At 44.8% G+C, this 17635-nt stretch overlaps 3 protein-coding genes across 4 annotated transcripts in view; all 3 read right to left on the reverse strand.

Moving 5' to 3' along the window:
* Positions 1-1241, reverse strand: part of LOC118509469 (PDZ and LIM domain protein 3) — a 38495-nt gene extending 37254 nt beyond the window's left edge. Inside the window, exon 1 of the mRNA XM_036050098.1 lies at positions 620-1241. Within this exon, the coding sequence (XP_035905991.1) occupies positions 620-727 (108 nt within the window). The 5' untranslated portion in view covers positions 728-1241. The remainder of the gene's footprint in view (positions 1-619) is intronic.
* Positions 1242-3621: 2380 nt separating this feature from the next.
* Positions 3622-6950, reverse strand: LOC118509470 (cAMP-dependent protein kinase catalytic subunit). Its single transcript, XM_036050104.1, has 4 exons — positions 6534-6950; positions 6385-6450; positions 5997-6128; positions 3622-4360 (listed from the first exon to the last, which is right to left on the reverse strand). The coding sequence occupies exons 1-4, from the start codon at positions 6783-6785 to the stop codon at positions 3995-3997; spliced, it is 816 nt and encodes a 271-aa protein (XP_035905997.1). The 5' UTR covers positions 6786-6950; the 3' UTR covers positions 3622-3994.
* Positions 6951-14047: 7097 nt separating this feature from the next.
* LOC118509471 lies at positions 14048-17020 on the reverse strand. Of its 2 annotated transcripts, XM_036050105.1 has the most exons (3): positions 15550-17020; positions 15350-15473; positions 14048-14312 (listed from the first exon to the last, which is right to left on the reverse strand). In XM_036050105.1, the coding sequence occupies exons 1-3, from the start codon at positions 16275-16277 to the stop codon at positions 14223-14225; spliced, it is 942 nt and encodes a 313-aa protein (XP_035905998.1). In that variant the 5' UTR covers positions 16278-17020; the 3' UTR covers positions 14048-14222. The 2 variants fall into 2 exon arrangements, with proteins under 2 accessions (XP_035905998.1, XP_035905999.1); XM_036050106.1 differs by lacking the exon at positions 15350-15473 and having other exon boundaries at positions 14210-14531.
* Between the last annotated feature and the right edge of the window lie 615 nt (positions 17021-17635).

Below are 17635 nucleotides of genomic sequence, written 5' to 3' on the forward strand. Positions count from 1 at the left end.
AGCTGTCGATTGATCGAGGGTCCGATAATTTGCCTCCATTTTGTCTTTTCCACCACGTAAGATTCAAATTCATTCAAACTTGTGATCGCTGACGATGTTCACCGTGTATCTTGTTGCAATTATTTTCCCTTGCGGATGATTTGTCGCCTCGTGTCATGGTATAAAAATAGGTAAACCAACAATAATTTCTGTTCTTGAAGCATAATTCAAGGCAAGGACAATGTTGTTTGAGTGTAACGCTGTGCGATATGACACACACTCGCCTGTACCGTACAGAGAAAATGATCGTGACTTATTTTAAGATCACATCCGATACAACATTAAAAACAGGCCACCACAATAAACGCGGGCAGGCATGCGATAAGTGGCACAAGTGACACAAAAATTCGCTTTCGATGGGCGAAACGCGAAAATAAGAAAACAGATAGACGCGACATTGAAGCGTTTCTTCCCTGCACATCACCGTACACGACGCACCTGCTTTTTTGAGGGTGCTCACCCCCTCACATACTCTTGGGAAGGTGAGAAAACGATATGCACGATATTCTTCCGATGCAGTTCACAGACAAAACAAGCACACTGAGCTTCGTCTAGCATTTCACTCGCTTAAATTACTCACCTGCTCACTGAAATGGACACGCTTCCTGCCGTACGGTAGCTCGAACGTTTTCTGCTGAGGAAGTCTCCAAAAGGCAGGACGCTCAAACTGTTGCCGATCGCACTCCATCCCGGTTCAGTTAGACCACTCGTCTGCTGATCGCAGGTGATTGAACGCTTTACTGCGGTATGTGACGTACTGTCTGGCCCACCGTTCAAAGCTTGTCAAACTTGACCTTCCTTCGGCGTGTTCCGGAGCACAGGTGTCTTCCGAAATCCGTTCGCAACTTGCTAACAACTCACTGCCGTTAAACCGGCGCTACACTTTATCCCTGCCGATGCTGCTACTGAACAGCGACTGATCCGGACGTCTGGCACACCGATTAACGACGTTTTTCGCGTAACAAGCAGTAAATGCACACAAACACAACAAAAAACCACACAATCCCAATCTCAAAACCCGTACCGTATTGTTCTCTGCGTGATGGGGCTCAAAAATCCTGCGATCGACACCCACGTTCTTTCGCGGTACAACTGAACACGGCCGTCAATGTCGCACACAAGCGGGACTGTGGCGTGAGGAATCTAACTCGGTGGGACTGACACGGTCGGGCAGGCTGGTTTCGAACGGGGATGCAATTTTCTCAATGGACATATGAGCAGGTTGAGTCAGAAACAGGGAGCAGCAGCAGCAGTGAGCAGGCCTTGGACTGTCGAGATCATCACGTCCGAGACGTCAGATTCTTGCGTAAAACGGTTTGAAAGAGAGTGAGAGTTGAGCCGAGTGGAGAGTATATTAGCGAGCCAAAATGTTCTAACCGCTCACTGGTAAGCGGATACCGCAACCATCGGGGAGGAAAACCATCGGAAAAGCGCCACAAGCAGTGTAAATAAATTCCATTTATTTTAACATTCTCTGGCTGTTTCTGAGGGAGAAGTTTTTTGTTGTTGTTGTTGCTCCACCAAGGGATCGTACAGGAAGACTCGGCGTTTTGGCGGGAGGGAAAAGATTTTTACGACTATCGTCGTCGTCGTCGACGATCGGTTGACTCCGTTTTCCGCCGTGATTGATGAGCTTGTGATACGGTGCCAAACCGTATCTCGGGCGTGCAGAAGCGTCTGTTTATGATAAACTACATTTGTACATCTGTCAGTGGAAATGGTGGTAATGGAAGCGGGTTAAAAAATTGAATCCACCATCCGGTTCGGGTGTGACATGCGTGTAAATTTGTCCGAAGCCGGTGAATATTTCGTATGATGATTTATTCGCCTCAGCAACGGATATTTTATGGGAGAGATTTGAAAAGTGTCGCACAGCTGAAAATAAATGGGCAGATAAAGGTTTCTTGGGAGGAATTCGCTCAAAACTGTCCTCTAAATTCCTGGTTTGCAGATCTCAGCATTTAGTTTCATATGCTTTGTTGCAAATTATAAATTTTGGACAGAGGATCGAATATTAGCAGTAAACACGCTTGAATTTCCCTGAAGAATAGTCCTTAGCTGGCTGAGATAGCTTAGGCCCGGTCTGTATTTTTATTGGAGTTTCCACACACAGTTTTGGGAGCAAGATTTTCTTAAGCACACCATTGAGTGTGTATGTCAAAATTATTCCGATCGATCACTATTCAAACCTCATATACTTTTGGACTGGTAGTGGTGGATCAAAGATGCAACAGCGGCGCCGGTCTTCACACGGCAGGACCGGGGTTCAAAAGTCTCATCTGGGCCGTACCCCCATAGTGAGGACTGACTATCCAACTATGCGGTATCATTAAGTCTTCTTCTTCTTCTTTGGCCTTACGATCTCTTAGGTCATGCCTGCCATTCTGGCTTACTAGACTTAATGATACCGCACCGTAGTTGGATAGTCAGTCCTCACTACGGGGAACGATCTGGATGGGATTTGAACTCCGGTCCTGCCGAGTGAAGACCGGCGCCGTTATTGCCTCAGTCACCGGACCACCCTTAAGTGATGTTAGTTAGATGCATAAGCTGTTGTTTTTCTTCAGTATTGCATCAGTTGGAAGAGTCGAGGATTTTTTACTCATTTTCTGAATATTTATTTCATTATAACCTTCTGATTCTTCTTTCTAGGACTAGCCCCATCATTAAGCCCAGAAAGCCAGAAATGGCAGGCATGACCTAAGAGGTCATTAGGACAAGAAAGAAAAAGAAGATACTTTTGGACGTTTTCTTCCTATTCTATCTTTCCTTCCTATGTACGGAGAGGCGGTTTTGCTGGGATTGATTACCGACCCTGCCGTATGAAGACCTAAGTCATTATTGCCTTTACCACCGCACCGCTCCAAGGCGAAGATAGATCCTATAGATGAAGATATATATGATAAACCAGACGATGAAAACCCTCCGAAAATTGAATCTAATGAAATCAAACCTCTACAGCCCATTGGCCTGATGCAGTCTGATGTCTTAACGTCATAACTCATAATTTGCCAATTTGTATCGAGGGTGCCAATAATGTTATTTTTTATAGACAAGGTTAATGCTCCTGCGGAACGCTTATAGGAATAATATAGGATTTTCGAAGTGGCTCTCACCTTTGAAAAGCTCCTCATATATGATATTGGCGTTGGAAAAATTAAATTTCCAGTCAGATGATTCATGATAAAAAACAACAAAAATTTCTCAAAGAAAATGAAATAATCTGATGATACCAGTAGCGGATCAACCTAGGAAACCTGTTGAATGTTTACTAGACCTTGTGATAGCACAAAATTGGATAGTCAGTCCGCAATACGAGGGGACAGTCAGGATGGGATCTCAGCCCCGGTCCTGACGTGTATAGATCAGATGAAGATCATCAACATCTAATACTTTATTCTTTTCCAACTCTCAGGTTTAGGTTTTTCTACCTAAAATCTCCATTCAATTGTGTTGATCTTACGGCGCCGATCAGCGATAGTTTGCAGCATATTGTGAAGGTTCGTCATAAGATCGCTTAGATCAATTGCTCTTTGAAAACTATATTTAATCCGATTTATGATAGAAATAATTCACACCTGGTTTTGTTTAATTGATAGGTTTTGTTTTTATTTAAATATCATGACTTTACGATAAGGGCAAGTGAGAGGTGTGAGCCCTTCAGACGATAGGTTCGCCAAGCAGTTTGAGTTTGAAGCTCACTGGACGATTTCTTAGGAGTTGGCGTGGTTCGTGGTACACGCACAGATTTTTTTGTTCTGTATATCACCTCCGGCTAGCCGATCGATGATGAGAACGATCAACTACCGGATGAGTACAGCTACTACATCCCGTTAGTAACCGCATTGTTCGTGGCCGGGCGCTAACCCGTATCCTCTAACACAACGCACGAGAGCATAAATTATGTGATGGTATTACACTGCACTAGAGATCCACTTGGTCTCAGGCGGACCGTTTACTGGTACTGGGAGTACTCCTGCGGTCTCGGTCGCTGCTGGGCCTGCTGTTGAGGCTGCTGCGGCTGCTGCTGCTGCACCCGGTATCCACCGTTCGACTGGGGCTGACTAGCGAAACGGTCGTGGGCAGACTGTGGGGCAGGCGTCGGGATCTTCACCACGATGTCGGTCGGCTGGCGGCTAACCTCGGCCTTAAAGCCTTCCTTCGGGTCGGCGGTGTAGGTGACGGTACGGATGAAACCATCGGAGTCAACGACGGAGTAGCTGCCCTTGATCACGTTACCGTCACGCTGCTCCTTGCGGTTCTGGTAGTTGGTGAATTCGTCGTCCTTCACGTCGAACCCGAACTGGTAGGAAGGATTGGGCTGGTTGGCGGAAAGCAGAAGGAATAAAGTTAGTAAAAAAAAGTGATACAACGTGAGCGATTCAACATCATTCGTAACGTCTTCAAGCGACTTTCACCTTTTAACCCACAACGGAACACCGGCGTCGGTCCAATTAGTGACGCTCCAGCATCAGCAAAAGAGAATGGAAATGTATTCCCAGCTACCAACAGAGGAGTCCCCCGAGGGAGAAGAATCATGTTGGAGTTCATGTTTCACGTGTGCGCCGTTATGTCACCGCGCCGCTATGGGGAGAAGGTTTGGGGTCGCCGTTTGCCACAGCTGTCACATTAACGTGCCGACCCGAGTGTCCCCAACGCTTTTACCACCATTCGATGCAGTTCGTGCAGTGTACCCAGTTTTCTTATGCAATCCGGTGCGACCATGTTTCGGAGATTACCCGTACCGATCGGTCTGGTGCGACGATTTGCATGCTGGGGCTAGTGTGTCATGTGAAAGTTGATTGATTCATTGCCTACCGGGTGGGCATTAAGGTAGCCAAGAAAGAAACAACCGCCAACAATCTAGGTCCACATGAGTGATAGGTGGCTATAAACTAGCTCATCTGGAGACAGAGTTCAAAATACTTTGATCAGCAAAAAAAAAATGCTCCAATATGTGTGTCGCAAGAAATTGTTGCTCACTGTAATAATTCGTCCTCCCGGAGAAAAAACCTTCTCCAGAGACCACGAAAATTGACCCCGCCACCATTCCAAAACGGTTCGGGTTGTTCAACAGCTAGCCATTCATTCATCAAAATACGATCACTTTCGCTGCACACAGCGATAATTGGAGCGGCAAAATGGGCGCGCGTGTTATTCAACGCATCAACCGACCCATTACGCGAATCATCGCCATTGCACTGTGCCTCACTGCAGCGCAATGATTCAATGGATGATGAAAGAAGCCGCGATGCGGTCATCGATCTCGATCCCATCTCACCGGTCAAAAATGGAGAAAAATCGCTAGTTAATGACGATCGTGGCAGCATCGCGTGCGTTTCACCCCAAAACTCAAACCTCCAACAGTAGGTCTCGGTCTAGGCCTTTGCCTCGGTGTCGGCCCGAAATGGAATCTACTGGTGTGGTGGAGGCATAAAAACCAGCCACCAAACCAGCAGCCGGAAAAGAGCACGTACAGATGCAGCACGTGAACAAAAAACCGGAAAGTGCCTGTTTTGGTGCTGTGGCGGATGCTGGCTGGTGGGCCTGGCCGGCCGTGTTTACGTGAATCTACATAATTGACCGGAAACTCGTCAAACTCGACTCGGGGTGATGTCCTTTGACGTCGGGTCACCCATCACGATCAGCGCTGCTCAGCTCAGCTGCTAGCAAGTTCAACGTCCACCAGCTGGCCGTCGTGGACCGCACGCGCTGGACGAAGATGGTCAATCCGAAGATAACCTGTTGCCTTGGGGATGTTGAGGTAGGATCGGCGACAAGCCATGCAATTAACCGAGGAGCTGTTTCCAGTGAAATACGGAAATCGTTGGTCGAGGTCTTCTCGGTAGAGGCGTTCAATGAGCGCTTTAATGTACTGCCCCATTACACGACGGGTTGGCGACTTTCGCTTTCACGCCACACCACGAATGTCATGTACGGAATGGCCTGGTACTTACGTCATAGTCCTCCTGGTCTTCTTCCAGCTGCTGCTTCTGACCTCCCTGCAGGTACTGCGGTCGGGGCTTGGATACTTTCAGCTGTGGCTGTGGCTGCGGCTGCTGGTACTGCTGCTCTTGGACGTACTGGATCTGGAATGGAATGGCGGAGGTTTTTTTGGGAAATGTAAGTACCCTGGCTGAATGAGCAATCAGGCCACCGCCTGTTGGCTTCCTGGATGTTGTGGGAATGTGTGTGTGTGTGTTTTTATGGTTCATTAAAGACACGATCGCCAAACGCTACATTGTGAGCTGGTGTAGCAGGAAATGCGGTTACCGTGATGACAAAGTGATCGTAATGTTAGTATGAGTTCGAAGTTACGCAGTGTGTGAGTGGAGAAGACATTACCTGCTGAGGCTGATACTGGGGCTGGTACTGTCTGGCCTGAGGTTGCTGGTACTGAGTACGCTGGACCTGGGCATAGAATTAACAACGGAAAAGTAACCGTTACACTCCGGTCTTCTACTCCTCCTCCAGAATGGATTGCCCTTCCTCACCTGTTCGTGCACATTATCCTTCAGACGGAGCTGCTGGCCCTGGGGCAGATACTGCGGGATGTGTTGCTGTTCTTGAGCACCCTGCTCGTAGATGGGCGTAGCATCGGCACGGCCCTGCGCCGAGTTCTGAGCACCGGCAGCCTGTGCGATCTGCTGATAGTACTGGCGCAGATACGCCGGATCGACGGCCTGCTGCGGGTACGCCGACACAAAGCCAACGCACAGTATGGAAGCTACGACGAATGCACGCATGATGAGCTCGATCTGGCACTGATACGATACACACTTAATCGGTACACTGTTCTGGCGTGGAAGCTAGGTTCGAAACGCTAGCAAACAAAATCACTTTCACCCGTGTGCACTTGGCCGTTTTCGCGTTCAAACTCGTCCGAACCTGCGACGATGCAACGATCACGATCTACAATGAGCTACAGTTGAACCGCACGATACGGTTTATATATGAAGGTGGCGCGACCGTTGCCTGGTACGATCGCGGTGTCCGGTGGGGGGCAACTTCGGGTGGAATTAAGTTTCGCACCGTTTTGTCTGCGGGCGAACCGAAACCGATGATGACGTATCGATGGTGGTGGAATCGGTCGTGGAACGGTGGAGCTTGAAGGTGGTCACGGGGAGAGGGCAACTCTTGGAGAGTCCATTGCACTAGGACCCTTCATATGGATGGTTGTGAGCTCGTTGGAAATGGTCTTCAATCCATTTCAATCCACTTCCCAGGAACTGGTCCTCAAGATACTCAAAGACGCGTTGTCATGGGAGTAAAGTATCCTGGATCTTCAAGACGGAGTTTTTTTCTCAAAAGGTGACATTCTAAATCTGCAAAAAGTATTAACCTTCAAAATAGGACACACCATCCCCTCGGGGGGCACGCATTCATACACGCACATGAATTCAACACACCATTCCACCATCGGGTGTGGCCGTTGTCGCCGCGGTAGTCTTTATCAATTAGTCATCTTATTGGCACACGGCCCCGCTTCTCGGAATGGGAGCCCACATCACCCATTTACTAACTGGCTAAGGTCGCGCAGAGCGGTCCAACCCATCGTTCTAGCCGTCCGTCAGCCGTACACTATGGTCGGTCCCGTCACTTTAGCGACAGTCTAGGTAGAAGCTGGGCTGACGCTAGCAGCTACGAGACGCCGCTGGGCGTCGATCGGTTTACTTTCGAACAGGTCTCTATCGCAGTTTCGTTTCGCGAAAGGGCCGTAGACGCTGCGTTCTGCGTTTGATACTGGTCGGAGGCTAGAAGACTCCGTGATGCCCGTTTGTTGGGTGTGTATGTGCGACATTTATGAGAGAAAAATAAAATGGAACGCGTTAAACCTACAGCCACGCACAACACGATCCACAATCCGCATTAGAGAGAAAGGTTTGGTACGGGACGCAGCGTGCCGGTTGATCTACTTACGTGCGTACCAAATTTTCTCTAGAACTGGTTTTGTATTACATAAAAATTGAAGGTGTCTGCTAGCTGCATGAAGCTATGGAGGCAGGGTTCCAGCGAATGTTTGCCAACAGTTGTAGGTGACAGCATCTGTCACGTGCTGTTTATGGTTGTTTAAGCTAAGGCGACGATATGTTACCAGCTGGCACGTGGTCGTTAGTGTGATTAAGCCTTTAATATTGTTTATATATTGTTAAAATGATGATGAATGACTACAATTACCTTAATAATCCAATAATAATACTAATCAAATCCAGATTTGTATTGATCATACACAACTCATCTATGCTTGATCTTTACAAAATGTATTTCATACTGAGTTCATAATGATTTTTTAACATGAAATGTTTGTGCTCTTAGCACTTCGTTTTCGTATTTTTAAATTAAATTTAAATATTTAGAAGTTTTGCTTATTTAAATTTTATTTTTTTCGCTGTTTTATTTATTTTATGTTATCTTTATATTTTTCATCTTTTTACTTCCTTTCTTTTCCTTCTTTTATTAATTATTTAATGTTATCCTCTTGTTTGATTATCTTTTTTCTTTAATTTCTTTCTACTTGTGTGTATTTTGCTTTAATTCCATATTTTTCCCTTTATGACCCACTTCATTCCAGATCAATTAATAATTTATGTTAACTAATTGAGGCTACGCACTTAGATTATTGATACCGTTTCTAGCTCGATTTATTGCATCCTTTAATCAGTTTTGCTTGACACATTTACAGTCATTCAGTGCCTGCGGGACCGTGCTTTGCACTCCCACAGCCTCCAATTGGAGCAACAAGCTACGTAACCGTCGCGCTGTGCCCGGGTCCGGCCACATTGGCTGAACTTTCGATTCAAGGACAACCCTAACAGTTAACGCACGGGGACCAGTTCGTTCGCATTTCTTTCCCTTCTGCCAACCGAGCTGGCCGAGACACGGCCGCGGCTTAGTATCGGCGCCCGACCGACGGTTGTCATTATTTTCTTTTCCCGCTTACACTCTTCCTCTCTGCTCTGGTTCCAGGGAGCTGCGCCGTTTTTATTTCAAGATCTTGCGCTTGCGTTTACATAAGTCGACCCGCCAACCAGGATCGTGAAGCGCTAAGAAAACAATCTTAACGGGTTGGTTGATCGTTGGCGATCGCCGTCCCGGGCAGGCTTTTTGGCGAATTTACCCTTCTGCGGTACCCTTCAGCTGCTGCTGCTGCTGCTGAGGGTTTGCAACAATTCGTGCAAATATCAGTGCTGCCCGGCAGGAGGCTCGTGGGGGCGGATCGCGAAGATCGCGCCCCCTCCAACCGATCGGGCTAAGATTCTTCACGATCGCCCGGTTGCACCATCCCAGGGCGACGCTGATGGATGGATTTAGCTGAAGTTTGTGTGTACTTTGGGTCCACACCAGCCTCTGAGATCGAGCCCGTGAAACACTTCTCAAGACATTATCATCTAGATACACCAACCGCCAGCAACCGCACCTCGCTCGGGTCGCTTGGTCTTGTTTTGGGCAAGCGCTAATTATGTTGTTACACCGATCGATCGATCGATCGACCCGGATTTTTCGCTCTCAAGCCGCTTTGGCTCGGGCGCTCGGCGGTCGAGACACCTTCACCGGTGGCCCACATGCACGGGTGCAAAGCCTCTCAGTATTGACATGCTTTGACACACAGTATTGCCCGAGCTTCGCAGAACGGTACGGGGATGATCGGCCGTTCGATATTGGTTCATCTTCGTGTGGAGTGTATTGGTTTATTGAAAAATGGTGTGCCACGAAAGTGATCGGTTTTGTTTTTCCTGCTGGCGGCTGGGGGTGGTTCTCGATGATAGAGGGGAGGGGAGTTTCAATGGGGTGGATCGCTTTTGTGCACTCGTTGTAAGTAGTGTGAAGTTTGCTTAATTAGTGCTGTTCAGCGTGGTTTAGGCAAGGTGTACACTATGCAGCAACGGTATTGATTCATAGCAAGAAAATTAATACATTCAAACAAGATGTTTAGCGAACGGTACCGATTTCTTGAGTGCAATGAAATAGATTTACATTAGATGTTTGCTTAAAATTTATTGCCTTGCTCTGTGAAATCATATTCAATTTTTGTATCAGTTTGTAAAACATGAGTACTAAAATCAATTGTTTAATATTATGGCTAACAGGTTACAAATTATTCTAGGTTTTTTGTATTGCTATCAGTCAGGTAGGGTGCTCAACGTTTATTCTTCTTCGTTGGCAATACAACCTCGGGAGGTCTCGGCCTTCTGCTCTAAATGTTCTCTAAAAAAAATCTGCCTTGTATTCTACTCTAGTCACATACTTTCGGCTCAAATATGAATTAGTTTAGCATATTTTGACCCTTAATAATTATTTTTAATTATTTTTAAATTATTTTTTATGAGCATTGCGTCATAAGTTTTTTTTACTTCTTTTTTCCTTTTATAAGTTTGTATTGTACTTTTTTTGTAGGACAATGGAGGAGCCGCTACAACGACGAGCTCTACGAGCTGTATGACGATCTCACTATCGTACAGCGCATTAGACTCGCCAGGCTCCGGTGGGCTGGTCACGTCATGAGAATGACACCGGACGACCCAGCCCGTAAAGTCCTTTTAGGCCGTCCACAAGGACAGAGGAGACGTGGTAGGCCCAAATTGAGATGGAGTGATGGCGTTGATGCGTCCGCCAGAACGGCCGGGATAACGGATTGGCAGACGACGGCGCTGAACCGTGAGCGGTATCGAGGATTGTTGCAGCAGGCCAAGACCGCAAAGCGGTTGTAGCGCCTGATAAGTAAGTAAGTAAGTACTTTTTTTTTATTTTTGCTTCATTTAACTCTAGTTTTTTCAATAGTTTAACTGCTTTTGTTACTGTCATTACTATTTTAAATTTTGGTAGGAATAAAGGAATTACTACGACCTTCCATCAAGCCTTCCACTCACTTCGGCCTGAGTGTTCTCATTTAAGCATTCTGAATTTCTGTCTCGTTGCTTCGTTGCGCTGTTTACATTTACGAATAATATATTTTTTTATCTTTAGAAGGTATTTGTAGTCGGGGCTGCCCGGTGGTAGAGGCGACAACGGAGCCGGGCTTCATACGGCAGGTCCAAATCCTATCCCATTATTAAGTCTTGTAAACCAGAAATGGCAGGCATGACCTAAGACGTCGTTGGGCCAAAAAAAGAGAGAAAGATTTGTAGTATAAATATTAACGCACTTTTGTTGCAAAATTTTTTGTACTTTTGTTAATTTTATTTATTTTATTTTATCATAGCCTTTATTATATTTTGTATGGGTGTGTGCCCTTTAACATATTACTAATTAGAATATTCAGCTCCATACCGTATTGTTAATCCCCTTTCCCGAAATTCCTGAGTTTCAAATTTCGAAAAAAAATCAGTTTTCGTACACTCATAAAGCATCGAAGCATTAAGGAGTTTCAACCTTTTTAAAAAAATATATCAAAGTATACGCTACACTTATTATAGGATATTTCGATAGCAAATAAATTCCAATAACGTTTCATCTATTTCTATAAGACAGGTTATACAAAACTGTATATACTCTTTAGTGTTACGGCTCTCAATTAGTTCTGTTTTGACATACTTAGTCTGACCGAAAATTTTTGACACAGGAAATATTGTAGACATTTTTTTGTTTGTTATTGTCAAACATGTAGGCAACACCTTACAAAATGCAGAATATAATTTCTAACACTGAAACTAACATTCAAAAGTACTAGACCGTAACGAGCTGCCCGGTTACGTTAAATAAATGAATGAATATTTTGGACTGCCGTTGTTTACATTAAACATGGGACGAGCGACCGCCATACGGTGTTGTAAAGAGTGGCGCAGGCATATTTTACTACTGATAGGAATGCTGAATACATTAATTCAAATAAGCAACCAGTTTGGCGAAGTTGCAGCACAGTCCAAAACCATAACTCCAAAGTGATGAAATTCTACACGAGATTTTAAGCTTCAATTTATTGGACAGTTGGTTGAACACGGAGAACTATTTAACAAAAACAGGAAACGCCCGGCTTTCATTACCTCGGATTAAAAAGTCGTTCGTAGAGAACTGAATCTATTAAAATTCTCTAAGTTCTTTCATCTTTGTCGCTTGCATTCATGGCCGCGACAGAAACTAGCTCACATTAACCGTTCGTAATCGATTAAAATGCTACCCAATGCAATGCTCTAGAAGATTGCTCTCAAAAAGCCCCGATACCGTTTCATATCGTTTCCTCTAGCCGACCACAGCATACAACAACTGGGTCTCACACATCATCGATGCACACAACTGCGTTTTGTTTTCGCTTTTCACAAATCATCGCGCAATCGTAATTAGAAGCACCGAACTGAATGGCACAGCCACACACGCGGGTCACACATCTTGTCCAACCGAGCAACGAGCTAATTACTCTCGATCTCTCGATTGCTCACGATAGTGCCGATCCCACAGCTGGTGCCCATTGGCTAATGTGCAGAGGCCAGAAAAACACCCTCCCCAAAGAGTGCCACTGCGCAGAGTTTCCCACCGACATCGAGTTCACATACATGTGTTAGGGAGAGGTTTTTCCAAACCGCCCGCTGGTAGATCGTATTGTCTTATCTTGTGGTGGTGCTCGTAGGGTGGGATCGGTAATCTAGAACAGGCTTTCGTAAAGTGTTTGCACACAACCGATGAACCAACGGAGTGATGTAGTGTCCAGTGTCAGCTTTCTCGTGGTCGACGTCTTCAGTGAGCTGATCGATGCGTCTCCGTGGTAAGCCCGGCACAGCCATTGAACATATGATCCACCTGTGCATCATCGACCCCCCATTACTTGCCGTGTTGTAGTGCGTCGATTTCGCCAGTCGTCGATCGGTTGACTGACTCGGTTCTGAAAAAAAGCGTTTGCGTTACTACTGTGTCTGAAGCGTTCGGTGTACGCAGTCTAGGTGTACAGCGAGGGTTTTTCGGTGTTGGCTTTCGAACCGGTTCTCTACCGGTGTTCACCACTGTTACACCGCTGTTCGTGCTCGATCGGTTTTGGGCCACCCGATTCTATGTAACTTGGGATGGGAATTTCTTTTTCCCCCGCACAGTTTCACGTGCAGTCGGCCGTCTCGCACGGGATTGATGACATAATAATAAAGCAAGCAGCACAGCCAAAAAAAGAAGAAAGATCAACCCTTCTTTTCACGGGGTGAAATAATAACGAGACGATACCGGCGCAAAGCAACAAAAAAAAAGCATGGAAAAACAAAATATAACCAAAACAGCAACACCGTTCAATTTCGCGTGCTGCATGTGACGCCGGGTGGTTCTGTTGCTTTTTTTTGGGGCTCCCTTTTGAAAATTGCGTTACTCCACGCGGCTCGGCTTTGTGTACGATCGGTGAAGGGTAAGTGGTAGGGTTTGATGAGGGGTCGGTTCTTCAGGGGGGGTTCGGGTTGTGTGTGTGTGTGTGAAATGTAATATTATATCCAATTTCCAGTCGTGTTGGTCGGTTTTGTTTGGCACGCTGTTATACGACTAATGATGCTGATCCTGAGCCATGTAACGCGAACACTGCCGGCTGTTGGGGCCAAAACAAAAATTCATTCATGATCTTATGTAAAGCGGGAGGCTTGCAACAAATTGTACATGTTTGATTTTTACTGTTGAATGGGAAAATTGATTGAAAAAATATAAATATCAAAGCTTTAAGATGTTTTTTTAAAGTTTATTTCATCTGAAGCTATTAGTGCGGTATAACGACACTTTTGAGGTTTAAAATTTATTTTCACAATAATGCTAGACATCTTGGTATATTGAAGGATTATTTATATACCTCTTGTACTAATGGATAATTGAATCGCTGGATGAAATATTTAAGCTAAAAAACCCTCCAGCTACGATCGAACTGTCCAGTACGCCGATCATTCTTCACCGTGTCCCACTCTCCATTGGCCTAAACTCCTAAACTATAACAATTCTCGTCACCTCCAATCTGAATGCTCTTTGTGCCATATTTATTTGCCAAATAAATCATCCGCACTAGTACCTGTACTTTGAGCTTCACAATGCTTCAAAGCCCGAACAACGTTAAGCCGACCGTTTGCGTCTATTCTTTTGCACCTGGACCTGGTACGAAAAGGGCATCACAAATCGGGATTCGCGCTCAAGACATGCTCTTGACATTTATGTTTGGTGAGGTTAGTTTTTTATTGCACCCTCCGCCTCCCAACCAACCGCATTTGGCCTTAATCTGTAATCTGTGTTTTGCGTTAGCGTCGGTGGGTAGGATGGTCGGGTTGAATGTGATTCAGGTCCCAGTAATGCTCGCCGAAGCCACCCTTCTTGTCGGCCCATTTGACCTGATGATTTTGGAAGGGGGGAAAAAGATGTATCATTACTAGCGCATATTAGAATGATTTGGTGGTGATGAGTGCAGAAAACAAAAAAAAACTGTAAATACTTTTTTCTGAAACACCCCAATACCGTGCGAGCCGCGTTCGAGCTGTTCTAGGTAGTGCTGATCGTTGCCACGCCGTGCACCGGCTGCGAATGAACCGTCGCCGAATATCTCAGCGTATCTACAATTATGAATGGGGAAGCATAGGTACGCATAGGTGTTAGGTGGTTGTTAGTGGAAAGAATGGGAAGAAGATTCGATGATCAGAGTTACGATAGAAGTGTTGATAATCGTTGTGGGAAGAGCATGTGTATGGTAAGATCAGTAGATGACTTTTCACACAGCACACAGCCAGAGCTAGACAGCTCATTTCACAACCAAAGCCTGCCAGACTCTAACTAATCAGTTCAGTTCTAACTGTTCACTCTGCTTTGCTAAATATTCTACTAAGCTCTACACTTGCCTTCAACAGATATTTGAATTTGGCTTTTTTGAAGTGCTGCCCTTGGCGTATCATGAGCTAAGCTGAACGTAAACATACCAATTTAGACAAAACATCATCTTATCTGATTTTCTACAAATGCCAAAGATTTTTAATGGCTTAAATGAATTTTAATTTGTTTTACACACTTTCTTGAGTTTCTTGAAGACAGAATTTTAAGTCACTTTATGTAGAAGTGATGAGTGGTAGAGCGAATTGAATAAAAAGTAAGTAATCTATTGGGAATTCAAAATAAAACAAAAGCTTTGATTATATAAAAATAAATAATGGAGACATAAAAAGATGCAGAAATAACTAGGAAATTATAGAAAATAAGTACAAAAAATTATTAAAAGGGAAGAAGCAAAAACATCAAACCATAATTAAAAGAAATTTAAGTGAGTTTTTAGAGGAAAAGTACAAAAAAGTGCATAGATCATTAAGAAAGTATAAAAAAAGTTATTAATGTAAAGAGTAAACTATACTACAGAACCCATAAGATATGTAAAACGAATTACTTTTCCTTGATGTCTATGGTTCTGATGGTCTTGCCGTTCGTAGCGCTCCTCCCAGCCATTATTCGATTCGAACAAGTGGCCAAATTCTAGCTCCAGAGGTGACTTTTGAAACTGAAACGTATCTCTTTTGGAGTTGGCGTAAGAGATTCCGATTAAACCTAGACGGAAACGATTTTCCAACGGCATCTCACTATACTTACTGAAAATATTGATCATCCTGTGATGATCCCGCCTGTCCACCATTTGCTCTCCCACTCGGTATCACATCATCCGATCGTTCGTACGCAAATACTTGTGGATCGGATTCTTCATACCGCCGTTGTCCGTCGGCCCTCGGTTCGTGTGCCGTTCTCGTTCTCCTTCTGATCGGCACCTTTGCCTTGATCCGATTGCCTCGTTCGATATCGAATACTTCCACATCGTCCCGCACGTACCGGGGCGCACCCGTACCGGCTTGGCGAATTTTCATATAATTGTACTCATGGTCGGTTTGCGCATCGACCACGCGCATCGGATCGGTTGCGCGTTGTTTCGGGTGGCGTGTTGCCGAAACGCGGTACTTCCGCTTTCGTTTCGCTTTCAAACAACAATCACCTCCATCGTCCGGCTGTGAGTATGCTGGCTGCTGTTTTTGTGGCTGGCTACGGCTGGTCTGCACAGCGTCAGCCGTTTGCCCGTCTTCTTCGTACTCCATAAAGTCGGCCGTGTCCACGTGCAACCGTCGCCGGTTGTACTCTTCGACCGGATCCTCACCTTTGACGTAGCTCGGATAGTAGTAGACGGTGTTCAGCTCGGCCTGCGATGGTGGACCGATCAGTTCGACATCACGTAAATAGCTTCCGGTGACGTACTTTCCCGCCGGCAGACTGCAGGTGAGTGCGTACAGGACAAAGGCGTACGATGGTACGATTGGACGTACGGGTGACATTTTGATTGAGCAGACAAATCACGCTAGTGGCACAACACTTTGCAGCCCAGGAACACTTGTTCCCGATGGTAAGCGACAATCCATACTGACTGGTGCAGTGAATATGCAAATGATTTTTATATTTGTGACAAACTCAGCTAAACGTGACCGGGGTAAATTGAATTTGCAACCGTTTTGCGTCGGGCAAAGCACTTCTATCGGCTTGGTTTGTGCTTTGGGAAGTGGAGCATAAAAGTGTAACAAATCTGCACGCTGGAACTAGTGTTGTGATACGGCGCCGTCACTTTGCGCGCGGTGACGAAGAAATGCACTCACTTAACTAATCAAGCGAAGCGAGCAATAGCGATTGCATAAGGGAACGTCGGGAAGCAAGGTGTTTTTTTTATTAATTTATTTATTTTTTGAAATTACGGCTTTCTGAGAGGTCTTCCTGAGGCGGTTCAAGACATTGTTGCCGAGGGCTTTAGCTTGGGCATACTAGAATTAGGACCAGTGTGGCATAGCATATGGTATCAGTTAGTCTTTGGCGACGAGCATTTCAATCACAGCTCATTTTTGCTCCATAATCAATGACTGCCTATGTTAAGTAAAGACTCAAGTAGCAATGAAGTAAGGAAAAATAGCCAAGTAGCAGCAAAAACTACCTACACAGAGGGAGACAGTGTTGCTTTGCTTGATTATTTTCGTAGAAACGGTATTATCCTCGCGTTTATATTACATACAGTGACGGACATAAAAATAAGTCTACCTCATTTCACGATAACGTAAAAGAAATGTTGAGTCATTAAAAAAACAACTTTTTGCTATATTTTGCCATCATATTTTGCGGATGATTATCTTTATAAATAGGGCTGGACAGACTTTTTTTTAATAAAAAATACTAGGTAGATTCCTTGGAATTTGACATCAATTTGGTTGTTCTTTTGTTCATCACTATACAATCAATCAAAATTAAGGAAAATCATAAGAAACATCTTAGCTTTTGACAACATTAAATAAAAATGCTATTAATAATTACATTTACATAGCAATACGGCGTACAGTCAGCTGTACAGTCAGTTTTGCGTACTGGGAGGCAGTCTGGATGGGATTTGATCCCCCGGTCTTGTCGTGTGGAGACCGGTGCAACTATTGCCTGGTCCGGTGGCCAAGCTCCGAAAAAAATGAAAAAGTGTATTAATGTAACAAATCAAAAAAATAATCTTGTAGTTTAAAATAGTATAAAGTCCGTAATGTCTCATATATCTTGGCAATCACCAGCCTGCTAAAAATAAATCAAAATTCGACTTCCTGATTGAATTTTTTTTTCCGTGAAATTTTAACCTAGTTTTACAAAAAAAAAGTTCTCTCGTTTAATA

Source organism: Anopheles stephensi, chromosome 3, assembly GCF_013141755.1.
Source record: "Anopheles stephensi strain Indian chromosome 3, UCI_ANSTEP_V1.0, whole genome shotgun sequence".
NCBI lineage: Eukaryota > Metazoa > Arthropoda > Insecta > Diptera > Culicidae > Anopheles > Anopheles stephensi.